Genomic DNA, 13,747 nt, shown 5'->3' with positions numbered 1-13,747 from the left:
TACATGGGAAGACTCACATAGCCAATGGGAACAACTTGCATATAAATTTTTTCCCTATAAAGTGTTTATAAATAGTCACTATTCAATAGAGAGAAGGATGGGAACACACCAAAGTATTGCAACATGTCAGGAGGAAACTAGCAGGTGTGAGGGACACTAGCACATGTGAGGTATACTAGAATGAGTCCACAAGTTTCCTAATGATGTTCTAGATCATTGGAATTGCGTGGGGGCCTGTAATTATGAAAGTTCAAGAATTACATTGCAGTCCCTTTTGCACTAGTGTCAAAGGACTACAAAGAATAAAGGAAGGGAAAAGATTTCCCTCAAGTTTGGTTTCAAGTAATTCTTGATTTATTTAAATAAATTTATTTTGATAGAGTAAATCCACTAACACAATGCAAGCACCTTGAAGCAATCCGAATTCGAAACTCATAAAGAGCAAGGCAAGAAAATCCTACCAATTTTTTAAATTTGAAAGAGAGGTTTTTGAGGTAATTTCCTTCCAAAAATGCAAGAATGAGTAAAATTGACTAAATTATTATTATTATTATTATTTTCTAATTTCCATGTTTTTCAATTATCTTATTCATAATTTTCTATTTATTTTTCCCCATAATGCATTTCATGAGTGTTTAAAATGCTTAAGTTATTTTTTTTGTGTAAAAACCAAAATCAAAATTTAATTAATTAAATGAAATATTTTCTCGGTCCCAATTTTTATTAAATGTCAAGTGAACTTTTTAATATGATTGATGACATTGGCATGACACACCCTCCAATATCACATTAAACACTTTTAACCCGAAGCTATGAACTGATGAGGTCACAAACGGGGGACCTCATCCCCATTTATCAAAGTCAAGGCTCAAACCTGCGAGCACATTGGATCAACAAAAGCACAAGTCTGTGATCACAATGGCCCAATAGGAGTTTGAATCTTGGTGGGCACAACAACAAGACCACCACTTAACCAATACACTATGAGATGAACCTCATTTCCCAATTCCCAATTAACTGGTTGTGACAAATTTAACTATAATCCTTAAGATAACTACCTTAAATTATTTTCCCAATTTCCATTCTCACATAAGCATTTCAATTAAATAATGTGCAAAAACCAATTCACCAAAACTTAATTATGAGAAAACAAAAGAAAACCAATCAATTAAATTACTCAAATACAAATGAGCCAAAATATGATATTCCCAAATAGCCATTGATTTAGATGCATATTTATATAAGATCACACATGACACACCTCACACTCAATTTATGTATGATAGAGAATAACAAATGCACAAAACTTAATATGATATATTCAAAATAATCATAATTGAAAAAATAATCCTATACGTAGATACTCAAATCATATAACAAGCACACTTGCAATAAATATTAATAAACAAAGCAATGCATTCTTACCCAATAAAATACATAATCATATAAATCATAAAATCAACAAAATCATAATGACTTTTATCCACATATATATATATAAAATAGATATATCAATACAAAATCACATTTTATTTAATTGAAATAATTATTAATAGAAATATAATGATGGTGTCAATAGATACTAGTGAAATCCAAAGGTTTCAAGTCTTACTCGATATCATAAGAAATGAGGCCGAATTGTATTCCCGTGACAGAAAATCCTCCACCAAAAATAAAATGGTCGTTATTGCTGGGAATTACAAAATCTAGGGCTTTGATAGGGCCAGGATTCCCAACTGCTGTAACAATTATAGTGGCATGTTGTGCTGCGGATAATTTTAGCAAAGCTCTTCGTAAGGTAACGAGAAGGGAGAATGGTAACAGGCCTTTTATATGAATTAATGAGCCGCAGAAGTAACGAGAAGGGAGAATGGTAACAGGCCTTATAATGGCAGCGATTGGAAAATAACACGAGCACCAGTGTGCTAGCTTTGTTATCCGTTTAAGCGATTCTGCCAGCCATTTGTCAGGATTTTAGAATTGACTTGATAAAATGAGGGACCTCAATTTCATAGGTTCACAGTTATTGTTTACACCAGATCTTTGCTGGCACTGCAGAAACACCTCTCGGCCACCAGAGATTCTTCAGGATGCACTTAATGCTGGATAGCCAAGCCAGAAATTCAATGTTCTTCCGTTATATAAATAAGGATGAAGAGAGGTGGTCATGAAGTTGAACCCTGTTTCTGAAATTATGGAATCCTCTTGTTTAAATTCTTTTATTTTTCGATTTCCAAGGATATGTTCTTCTGCTTGTGCTCTTTTGAAGGAGAGGTTTAAAGCCTTGATGCAGAGGCAGAGTTCTGCTTTTGCTCTTTTCCAGGAGAGGTTTAAAGCCTTGACGCAGAGGCAGAGTTCTGCTTTTGCTCATTTCAAGGAGAGGTTTAAAGCCTTGATGCAGAGGCAGAGTCACTCGGACAAAAATGGCAAGGTTCCGAGTGAAGCCTCTAAACTACCAGTGCCTCCTAATCCATCTAGTCCCTTGCCTGCAGTTGAAAGAAGATTAGAACCGAGTAGTACTAGCCCTTCAGATCGCTGTAGCTGGATTTCACAAACGGCGGCAGAAAATAAACTATTGACTCCAATTTGCAACAATTCAATCAGTGTAGAAAATTCAAAGCCCTACTTTAAGCCGTCAGAGGGATTATGTTGTGCCGTTACAGATGGACAATTTCAAGCTAGTAATGAGAGTAGGAAGAGCAGAAGGGAGAACGTTTCTGAGATTGCAGAAAGGATTATGGTTTATGTCAGAGTGAGACCTCTATCAAAGAAAGAAGAGAAAATGGGTGTCTGTAGTTGCGTTAGCGCCGTGAACAAGAAGGACCTCTTATTGAAAGATTATGGAAATAAGGAAAATTCAAGTTGCAAATGGAATTCATGGAATTCTAGTCAGACTTACACATTTGATGCAGTTTTCCTTGAATCTGTTGAGCAACAAGAAGTTTACCATGCAAGGTAGTTAATTTTCTCCTTTTTATTCCCCTTTTTTTCAGATTGCATAGTTTGAAGTGTGTCATAAAAGGGCTTCAATGGGTTACCCTAGAAAGAAAACATGCATTCCAACTATGCCTCATTGCCCAAAGCTACTACAGACTGAATTCAATTGGCCTTATCTTCTAGCGTCTACTCTCCCATCTTTGTGGAGATTTCTCAAAGAAAATAAGGGGAAACGGTGGAAAGAACCCAGTAGCTCAGCACCATATGTATTGAAAAGTATAGTTAACAAGATTATTTTATGATTAAGCAACTGTTTTGTTTTGGCTTATTTTGTCAGAGGAAAGTTTGCATTATGAAATGTGTTAATTATACTAAAAACTATGGTGGTTTTAAATTATAGAGATGGTAGCTTAATGGGATGACACTTTCCGAGTCATTAGAATATATTGATCCGTTCCTTGCATCTTCATATCTCTCTGCCTCTGTTCTTTTCCAATGGACTTTGGCTATCAACTTATATTATGCATTTACTCTGCATTTAATTGTGTTAGCTTTGTATTGCATCATAACCATAGAAAAATGTAGCAAAACAAAGCTTACACAGCTAAATCCAAAGATTACACATGCAAATTATTATAATGTGTGGAAATATGATGTCTCTAATCAACTTATATTGTCAGAAAACCTAGATCGAATTGTCAAGTTTGTTCAAACTCTTAACCATTGTAATTAGTTACTAGCCAATGCCTTCCCATAACAACAGCATTGTAGCTATATTTGCAATTTCGCTTTTCATGTGTTATGTGCCTCTACACCAAAAGATCGTCCTGGTGTTGAAAGACAAGTTACCAAAGGGTTTAAAGGCAGGGGTTTTGTATATAAGCAAGGCCTTGTCAAAGGATTCATGCATGTTTTATGAATTCATTGTAGATTGGACATCAGATTCATTAATTTCTAGAGATTGAAGGATAGAAACCATTTGATTTCTATCACTGGATTGGCAAATGATAACCACATTCAAATTTAGGTCTCATTCAGATATTACACTTGAGCTTCATTGTGGCAGACACTGAGGATTCAAGGCTGATAGATGAAGGATTTGAGGCCACTTGCATAGGCCCTAATTGTGACTTTGCTGCGGAGCTGTGTGATCATTCAATGTTATAGTTGCTGATTTTTAGTGGCTACCTCGGCACCATTTCCTTGCATTTGATAGGCAGCTTGTTGAGCACCATATATAGTAACTTGATTGCTGGTTTTCTGTGATAATTGATTTGGATTTGTAGTTTCAGAAATATATGTGATTCTTAAATTAGAAGTAAATAATAGATTGTGACTAGGCAGCTGTGTTGATATTTCATAAATGTTTGTTTTTAATTGCTGCAAATATATCTGCTTTTTCTGGTAATCTAATCTTGATTTGTGACAAAACAATTTTAATTACTTAGTATTGAAACACGTGAGCTGAGAAGTTTAATCAGATATTACTCAATATTCCAATTGGGGATATATTACAATATGTAACATGCAGATTGTCTACAGTAGAATAATTCAATTTAGCTTCCATTTTAAAATTGTTTGTAGTTATCTTAAAAACCTTTGATGTTCTGAAATTGATTAGAATGACTGTGTCCAGCACTGCAAAGCTTGTTGATGCTATTCTCCATGGAAGAAATGCATCTGTGTTTTGCTATGGAGCAACAGGAGCAGGCAAAACTCATACAATGTTGGGAACCGTTGAGACTCCGGGTGTGATGGCCATGTCAATAAAAGATGTGTTTACAAAGATTGGGCAGCAGAACTGTTACCATGAGCCAGTGGTTATGTTTTCTTATCTTGAGATTTACAATGAATCTGTGAAGGATCTCCTCTCACCTGGCAGGCTTCTAGTTCTGAGAGAGGATAAACAGGTTTGCTATAGTCCTATCTCAAGCTCTTTGTGTGAACACTTGGGGTTTCCTTTATTGATCTAAATGAACTGATATCCTTTCAGGGCAATGTATCTTTGCTAGGGGCCACCCAACATAGGGCTTGTTCAACTAAGGAGGTATGATTTTTACTTTTTTCTTTAAAATTGGAGATTCAAGAGAGGAGGCAAATCAATAATAAATTTGTACAAATGGGCTTGCAGGCAATGGAATTGCTTCATCAAGGAAATCAGAACAGAACTACAGCGTCCACTCGAATGAATGAAACTTCGTCTCGGTCCCATGCTATTTTCCAGGTTTGCACTTCATACTTGCATTTGGTCAGCTAATAATACAAGTAGAGTTCTCTACTAGGGAATTTTTTGACTTAAAGATAATGTAGGACGAATCTCAAATGACTTTTTAAAGTATCTATTGTTGTTGCAGGTTGTGGTGGAATGGAAAATGGAGGAGGGGTTAAGCACTGTTACTCGCAAGGGTAAACTATCTCTCGTAGATTTAGCAGGGTCTGAGAGGGCTGCGGCCACAGATCAAAGTACAGTCAGATCTATGGAAGGAGCCAACATAAACAAATCCTTATTGGCCCTTAGTAGCTGCATAAATGCTCTAGTAGAAAGGAAAAGACACATACCTTATAGAGATTCTAAACTTACTCAACTTCTCAAGGTGCGTATATTATTATCTCTGGGATTTTTTCCAATTTCTTTTTTTTTCCTCAGTTGGAAGCTTATAGAATGACATTGTAAGGGAGTTGCACAACATAGTTTTATATACCAATCGCAAATGTTTGCATATACAAAAGAAAAAAGTTACCAGCGGTTTCTTGTTCATGGCATAATATGATGATTAAACCATAGCGTTATTGTTGTAGTCACCAAAAATAAAAGTAAGGTTTTAATAAATGTATCTATGACAAAAATGAATATGAAGAAAAGGAAAAGAATGTCTTTTTTTATTTAATTAAATAGACCTTTGTAAAAATAAACATTATTTTATATAAGTTTATTTTAAAATCTTCTTTTAAGAAGTGTGAGCTCTACATATTTTAGTTTAAAATTGTTTTTGTCACTTTAATGGAAAGGTTGAATACACATTCAGTCTATAAGCTCCTCTGGATACAACTTAAATCTGTATGCAAGTTTCAAGAGGATTTTCATTTGCTTCTTAATAAATTATACAACTATAAATAAAGTGATAATCTTTCGTTCTCCTGTTATTTTTATTTTTTTGATAAAAGTGGATGAGACCACTGAAATGTATTAATAATTTTTGTTTTTTACATGTGTCTGGTTCAAAGAGCACTGAAGGGAAATAACCAGTAAGAAAACCCTTCAGTATTGCTCAAGAAAACATAAGCCTGTCTACCCATTACAAAAAACCCATAGGCACTCGGAAATCCTTCCCAATTACATAACCAGCTGCATTAGATATAAAGGAAGCTGCCTTAAAAGGCATACAGAAGAGAACTTTTAAGAATGAATCAAGTGCCTTAAACCCAGATTGAACAAAACTGAAACCACCCTGTCTAAGAAGCACAAGTCTCCAATCCTCTGATTAGAATGAAACCCACAACCAGAAGGGAACCTATGATAAGTGAACCTGCCAAAACAAAAATGGTGACCAAACATATAATAATCCAGATAAGGAGAAGGGAAGGATGTTGAAGATCCCAGGGAAGTAGAATAAGAGCTAGCCATAGGGTAATCCACAACAACAACCAAAAAAATAGCAGAAGGATGAGAGCCCATCTTAAACACATATTCAATTCGAACCCATGCAAAAGATCATAAACAACATGAATTAATCAAAATGGATCAAATCAATACTGCCATGCAGACACCAAACTCACATACCCAACAGAGGGGTAAATTAACCCAAGGCACAAAACAAATGCAAAAACGATAAAATACCAGCTAAGCAAGAGTAGTCACTTCATCCTGCATGCTCCATGAGGAGATACTTACCGAATATACCCACAACAAGATGTTGCCATAAGGCAGGACAACATCCTCCTTGTAGCCATATACGAAAGAAAAACCACACCTAGCAGGGAGTAGGAAGAAGACTACAACACAAGAACCGACTCACATCCTCTAGGCTCCATGAGGAGATACTTACCAAAAATACCATCAACAAAGATGTTGTCATAAGGCAAGGCAACACCCTCACTACTGATATCTGTGAAAGAAAACCACATCCGGCAAAGAAAATGAGGAATGCTACAAGGTAAGACCCAGCTCTCGCTAAGAGAGAATCCTAATGCAAGAGGCTGGAATGGCCGAAGGAAGAACCTCCAAGAACTCAACACCCTCAGCAACAGCCCTATTGGCCAAGAAGTCTGCAATAACATTAATTTCCCTATAACAATGAGAGATAGTGAAGGTGGAAAAACACTCCAATTGCACAAGAATGCGCTCTAACAGGTACTATAAATGCCAAGAGATACATTTTTTGGCAGAAATCGCCTGAAAAACCAACATTGAGTCACCTTCAATAACAATGTCTTTAATATTCAAAGAGATAGCAAGTTCAAGACCAAAAGATAATGCCTGAAATTCTGCTACATTATTAGAGCTCAGACCAATATATTTTCCCACAACTTTAATAATCTTAGAAGAATGATAAAAAATGACCACTCCAATTCCAGATTTCCCCGGATTACCCCTAGAAGCCCCATCAAAATTTAGCTTGAAGGTGAATTGGGGGGAGGACTCCATTTGGCCATCCTACGTTTGACAAGAAAAGATAAACTAGTTGTTATAGCCCCATGAGACTGCATCAGACGAAGTGAGTACCATTTCCAAGTTACCCAATTATCCCAGTGAGAAAATGACCTCAGGTGATCCAAATTTTTATGGATTTAAGAAAGCACCACCTCACAAATGGAGGATTGAACCTTGTCAAGAACTTCTTCAAGTGAAGCAGATTTATGTTAAAAAATCCTAGAATTCCTTTCCAGCCAGATACTCCAAACCACAATAGAAGGTGCCACAATCCAAAGAGATGAATAAAAAGAGGATGAATACAACAATGGCCAAGCCATGAAATGCGACAATAGATTAGGGCTAAGAACAAAAGTGCAACCAAGCATTCCAAAGAGCCAATACCAACATTCCCGAACAAAAGGACAAAGCAGAAAAATATGATCCATGGTTTCCATACAATATCCACAGAAAACACAAGGAAATACTGCAGTAATCCCAAGCCTATCCAATCTCATCCCAGTGAAAACTTTATCCTAAATTGCCAACCAAGCAAAATACCCTGCTTTAGGAAGGCAAGCCGAATGCCAAAAAAGCTTAGGCCAGGAGGAGGAGGACAAAGAAGCCCGAGACAAAGAATTATACCCCTCTTTTACTAAATAAGAGCCCGAGGCACTCTTAGTCCAAACCAAAGTATCCTCTTTATCTTGAAATACAAGAGATCTTTTCTGAGCAATTCTAAGATCATTGTTAATGGGCAAAGGAGGAATATCCTTCCATTTAGCTACTAAATATGGACTTGCAGAATCAATATCAAAATATCCTGCCACAAAAACTTCCGAAAGATCCGATAGAATATTAGGCAAAGGAGACCAGTCTCGAATGGATGAAAATGCAGGATGCCCATTCCAGACTTCATCCCAAAACCGAGCCTTTTTCCCGTTATGAACAACCCAAGAAAGGTGTGGTAAAATAACCATTCTGCAAGAAACCAGAAAGTTCCAAAATGTAGATCCCTTTGGAAGGAATGCAGCTATGAAAATCCATTCTCTAGGGGTTCCCCTTAAATACTTAGCAAGCATATTGGAAGCCCATTTACTCAAAGGATCTGCATAAAACTTCCACACCAATTTAGCTCCCAGGGATTTATTCTGGGCTACTAAGTCATGAATACCCGCACCTCCTAGATCCTTAGGATGACAAATTTTGTCCCAAGCTAAAAGAGGAAGCTTCTTTCTACCCCCAACGTTATCATTCCAAAGAAAGGACCTTAAGGAAACCTTAATATCCTAGACAACTCTAGGGGGAGCCTTCAAAATAGACATCAAATATGTAGGGATGGCATTCAAAACCGATTTAATTAAAAGAATCTTACCAGCCAACGTGAGCCACTTATGATTCCAGGAAGAAATTCTGGATGTGATTGCATGAACCGCTTTATCCCAAAAGGAGGCCTTATCCGAGCCAAGGAAAAAAGGAATGCCTAGATACTTACAAGGAAAGGCCCCTACTTGGAAACCCCAAAAATGAATGAGTCTATCCCTAACTAGAGGGGAGATATTCAAAAAGAAAACCTTAGATTTCAGCTCATTAACTTTTTGACCAGAAAAAGCAGAATATTCAGTAATAACTTTCTTTATAACTCTAGCTTCTCTCAAAGAGGCAGCACCAAACATAAGCGTATCATCCGCAAACAGGCAGTGGGATTGCAAAGAAGGAAAACCATCAATTCTGATGCCAGACCACAAACCAGATTTTGTAGCATTAGAGATGGCCCTACTTAACGCCTCAGCCAAAAGTATAAATAGAAAAGGGGAGAGAGGATCCCCTTGCCTAATTCCTTGAGAGGAAGCAAAGAACCCCGAAGGAGAGCCATTAATCAATATTGAGAAACGGGCAGAAGATATGCAAGAAAACACCCATTTAATCCAACAATGCGCAAACCCAAGGCGATTCAAGACAACAACAAGGGACTGCCAGTTAACGCGATCATAAGCTTTAAGCATGTCTAGTTTAAGAATCATGGCCGGAATCTTTTGACGCGAAATGGAGTGCAGAATCTCATGAGCTACAATCGCACCTTTCGAGGTTTCCCTACCAGGCACAAAGCCACCTTGCTCCATGGAAACTATACGAGGAAGGAGCCTAGCCAGCCTAACTGAAATTGCCTTGGTAAAAATCTTATACAAAGTAGTACACAGGGCAATAGGACGAAACTCAGAAAAAGAGATAGGATTATCCACTTTTGGAATAATAGCAATGAGGGTAGCATTAAGTTCTTTCAAAATCGTCCTATTCCTCCTAGACTCTTCCAAGGCTAGCAAGATATCCTTTCCCACAAAATCCCAGCACTTCTGAAAAATAAAGCCATAAACCCATCCGGACCTGGAGGCTTTTTCGGATGCATGGAAAAGACTACCCCTTTTAGCTCTTCCAAAGAGAAGGGAGCCATAAGCATCTTATTATCTTCTTGATTCGCTAGAGGAGGGATCAAATTAACAAAAACATTGTCTAAGGTTACAGGCTCAGCTGTAAGCAGAGACTTAAAAAATCTAACGGCTTTAGAGGCAATATCATCCTCATCAAGCAAACTCCTCCCATTAGAATCAACAATACACGAAATTCTATTGCGTTGTCTCTTAAGCTTAGTAGAAGAATGGAAGAATTTGGTGTTTCTATCCCCCTCTGATAACCAAAGATCTCTAGATTTCTGCCTCCAATAAGATTCTTCCCTTGCTAGAATCTCACCCAATTGAGAATTCAAAAAATTAAGCCTATCATAAGACATAGAGGACATACCCAAACTAAGAATACTCTTATTCACCTGCTCAATTTCTTCCTGAATCTTCGCCTTTTCACCAAAAATATTCTTAAAGTGTAAAGAATTCCAACTTTTAATCTTATTTTTTAAATATGCCAATTTCTTAACAATATGCGGTGCAGAAGGCCACCATTGTTTTAACAAAGGCAAGAAAGATTGGCCCCTAAACCACATTAGCTCAAACTTGAAAGGAAGTTTCCTAGGAGCCCTATCCTCAAGAAGAGAAAACAATATAGGAAAATGATCCGACCAAGTGAAGGGGAGAACTGAGGAAACAAAATCCTGACCAGAACTAAACCAATTTTCAGAAACCAAAAACCGGTCCAGTCTTTCAGCAATTTGACAGAAATCTCTCCACATGTTGGTCCATGTGAAAGGGCCATTAAGAGATTTACAATCTACCAAATTCAAGGTACTGATAAAGTGACAAAAATATGAGATAATATGCTTATTAGGGATGATCCCCCAGCCTTCTCATCTAGACAAGAAATAGCATTAAAATCACCCCCAAAAATTAGGAAGACATCTCGCAAAGGAAACGCTACTGAGGCCAAGATCTCCCAGAGTTTCCTTTTTTCCAATACCCCAGTCGGGCCATAAACATTAAAAAGCCAAAATTTAGAATTTGATACCCTACTCTTAGCAAGTCCTAGCATCCAATTAGATGAGGAGGCAACCAAAGAGAATTCCACACTAGCATCTTTCCAAAAGAAAGTAAGTCCACCTGAAGCACCTAAGGAGGAAGATGCACAAAATTTCCAAGATTTCTAAGAAGAAAATAACAAATTTGCAGATGATGAGCTTAACTTAGTTTCTTGCACCATCACAATATCACACTTCATTAAGTCCAACTGAGACTTAATCAAGCGTTGTTTGTTAGGGGCATTTAAGCCCCTAACATTCCAAGATATAATCTTCATTGACTAAGAGGGGAGGCTTCAGCTCCCCTCGTTTCACAACCTGTTATTGTTAGCAATAACTTGTACAAAAAGTCGAACATAATATTTTCTTTGAGAAGAATATATTGTGACGATTCTGTTGTATTATATAAACTTCTATTTATCTATATAAAAGATTAATGGGGATGGAAAATAAATCATGCAAAATAAAATCATTTGAAATTCATATACATATTGTGCACAGGCATATAAATGTACGCATACAGCAAAGGAATTGCACTGTAAATTGCAGAGGAACACATCTTGTTGCAGTGAGATTTATGCATGTTCTTCCTCTAAACACATATATTTTAGTAAAATGTAGGAACACAATACATAAGTATATAAAAGATTAACAGAAAGCAACAAACACTGAGGAAAAAAATGAACTCCAGCAGTTTCTTTGTGGTATTCCCAGGCAGTGTCTTTTAAGGATTAACGTAGATGGGTATTGAATGATTGCAGGATTCATTGGGTGGAACTTGTGAAACTGCCATTATTGCAAATATCAGTCCAAGTGATTTAACTTATTCAGAAACAAAGAACACTCTTCACTGGGCAGATCGAGCAAAAGAAATTCGCACCAGAGTAAGCTATGACTAGATTTTAATCAATTTGTATTTTAACAGTTTAGTTTTATTTGGAACTGGTCAAGAAGAAGATATTTGATGGGAAACCCTATTATACTGCAGGCCTTCATTACAAATGAAGGGTTGGACAAACTTGAAGTCCAAATTGAATACTCAAAGCTGCTTGAAATGCAAAAGGAGATTGAACAGTTAAGAATGCAGAATGATCAGTTGCAACGAAGGTTACTTGCTGTGGAAAACGAAACACTAGATTCTACTCCTTGCTGTGGAAAATCTTGGTTGGGATAGCAAGTAAAAAGTATGCTCTATGTTTTGACATCTCTTACGTTAGGGAATTAGGGTTGTCTCAGCTAGTATATGCTTCAGAGATATCCAATCAAGTCCTTACAAGCAAGCCCATGGGGTTTGAAGTAATCATAAACTTTATTTTCATAAAATTCAGCTTCACAGGATCCAGGATAATATTGAGTATAGTGGCCTAATGTCACGATACAGCTGGCATCTAATAACCAAGCATTCTTTCTCAACATTGTTCAATTGCACTGTATTGCTAGAGGTATTGTTTCTACCCATGTTTAAAAATTATTCCTTTAGTAGGCATGTTAAATGTAATATTGCACTGAAGGTCATATTTACTGGCAACTACAGCTCTTGGTGCCAAAGTTATTTTATTTAAAGGGAATTTATTGGCATGGGTCATTGTATTTGTATATTCATTATTTGAGAGCATGACAAAATATAATCCTCTTGGAAGATGAGTTGAATGTATTAACCCTTTAAAATGTATTTCTCTAATGCAGAGAATGATTTGATACAATTATGTAAATTTACAACTTATGTCCAAAACTTTAGTGTCAAAATAATATTTGCAAGAAGTTTTGATAAATTTCTGATGAAACTGGTGTTCTCCAGTGGTGGGATCAATTCTTCTTAAATTATGCTTATGTATGTCTTTCCAAATGTAAATTTTTATCATATAAACATGGTTCGGTGAGAAAATTTTAGTTTTGTTGTAAAATTTGCAGTTTAGCAAATATCTACAAATGAAAAATACCAAAAAAACCTTAGGATACCAATCAAAATATCAATGATTCTTATGACACATTTTAAAGCTCAATAATAGGATGGCTGTGCCACAGTCCCACTCTTAGTGTTAAGACTGATACATCATCAGTTAAAGTTAATGGTAAATATTCTACAAGTTTCTGCCATCCCCATAGGCTGGGCCATTGTAGTATGGAGATGGGCTATAGCCACAGGGTATTCCACATGATGGCATAATGGTACATGGTGCATAGTTTGTAGAGTTGAAGATTATTGGACGAGATATTAAAGAGTTGATTGAAGAACAAAGCTAGAAGGTTTTAGAGGCTCAATAAAATAGTGGCAAAGCTCATTGTTAAGATGCACACAAAGATTTGGGATGCCCATGGATACTCTTCTATGTGTTGGAGGAGCTGCAATGAATAACGATATTATTCAATAAAATATGTCGCGTTTCATAATAAATGCTTCCTTAATTGATTACTTTGATACTATCCAAGCATGATGAGTATGAATTTGAAAATTTCTCAAATTATAAATTAAGTGCAACTGTGTAAGCCTTGTCTAAATAATAAAATAAAGGAATAATTGAAAAAAATGCCTTGAGTGGTCCTCAAATCTTATCTGCCTACAACATTCATAATTAGTGACAATGACAATGTTGTGCTTTGACAACAAATACCTCCATTTTGGATTACCTTTGTCACTTTGTGATCTCTAGAGACCTGCAACTTGGATTTTGTGTATTGTAATAGAGAATGATTTGATATGGAACGACTCACCTTTA

At 36.5% G+C, this 13,747-nt stretch overlaps 1 protein-coding gene across 1 annotated transcript; it reads left to right on the top strand.

The window, feature by feature from the left end:
• Positions 1–1,606: 1,606 nt before the first annotated feature.
• Positions 1,607–12,608, top strand: LOC131034028 (kinesin-like protein KIN-8A). Its single transcript, XM_057965373.2, has 7 exons — positions 1,607–2,955; positions 4,574–4,847; positions 4,931–4,984; positions 5,069–5,161; positions 5,292–5,531; positions 11,792–11,914; positions 12,019–12,608. The coding sequence occupies exons 1-7, from the start codon at positions 2,168–2,170 to the stop codon at positions 12,202–12,204; spliced, it is 1,758 nt and encodes a 585-aa protein (XP_057821356.2). The 5' UTR covers positions 1,607–2,167; the 3' UTR covers positions 12,205–12,608.
• Positions 12,609–13,747: the final 1,139 nt, after the last annotated feature.

The sequence above is a fragment of the Cryptomeria japonica genome, chromosome 2 (assembly GCF_030272615.1).
Source record: "Cryptomeria japonica chromosome 2, Sugi_1.0, whole genome shotgun sequence".
NCBI classification, from domain to species: domain Eukaryota; kingdom Viridiplantae; phylum Streptophyta; class Pinopsida; order Cupressales; family Cupressaceae; genus Cryptomeria; species Cryptomeria japonica.
This window is presented reverse-complemented; position numbering and strand designations above follow the sequence as displayed.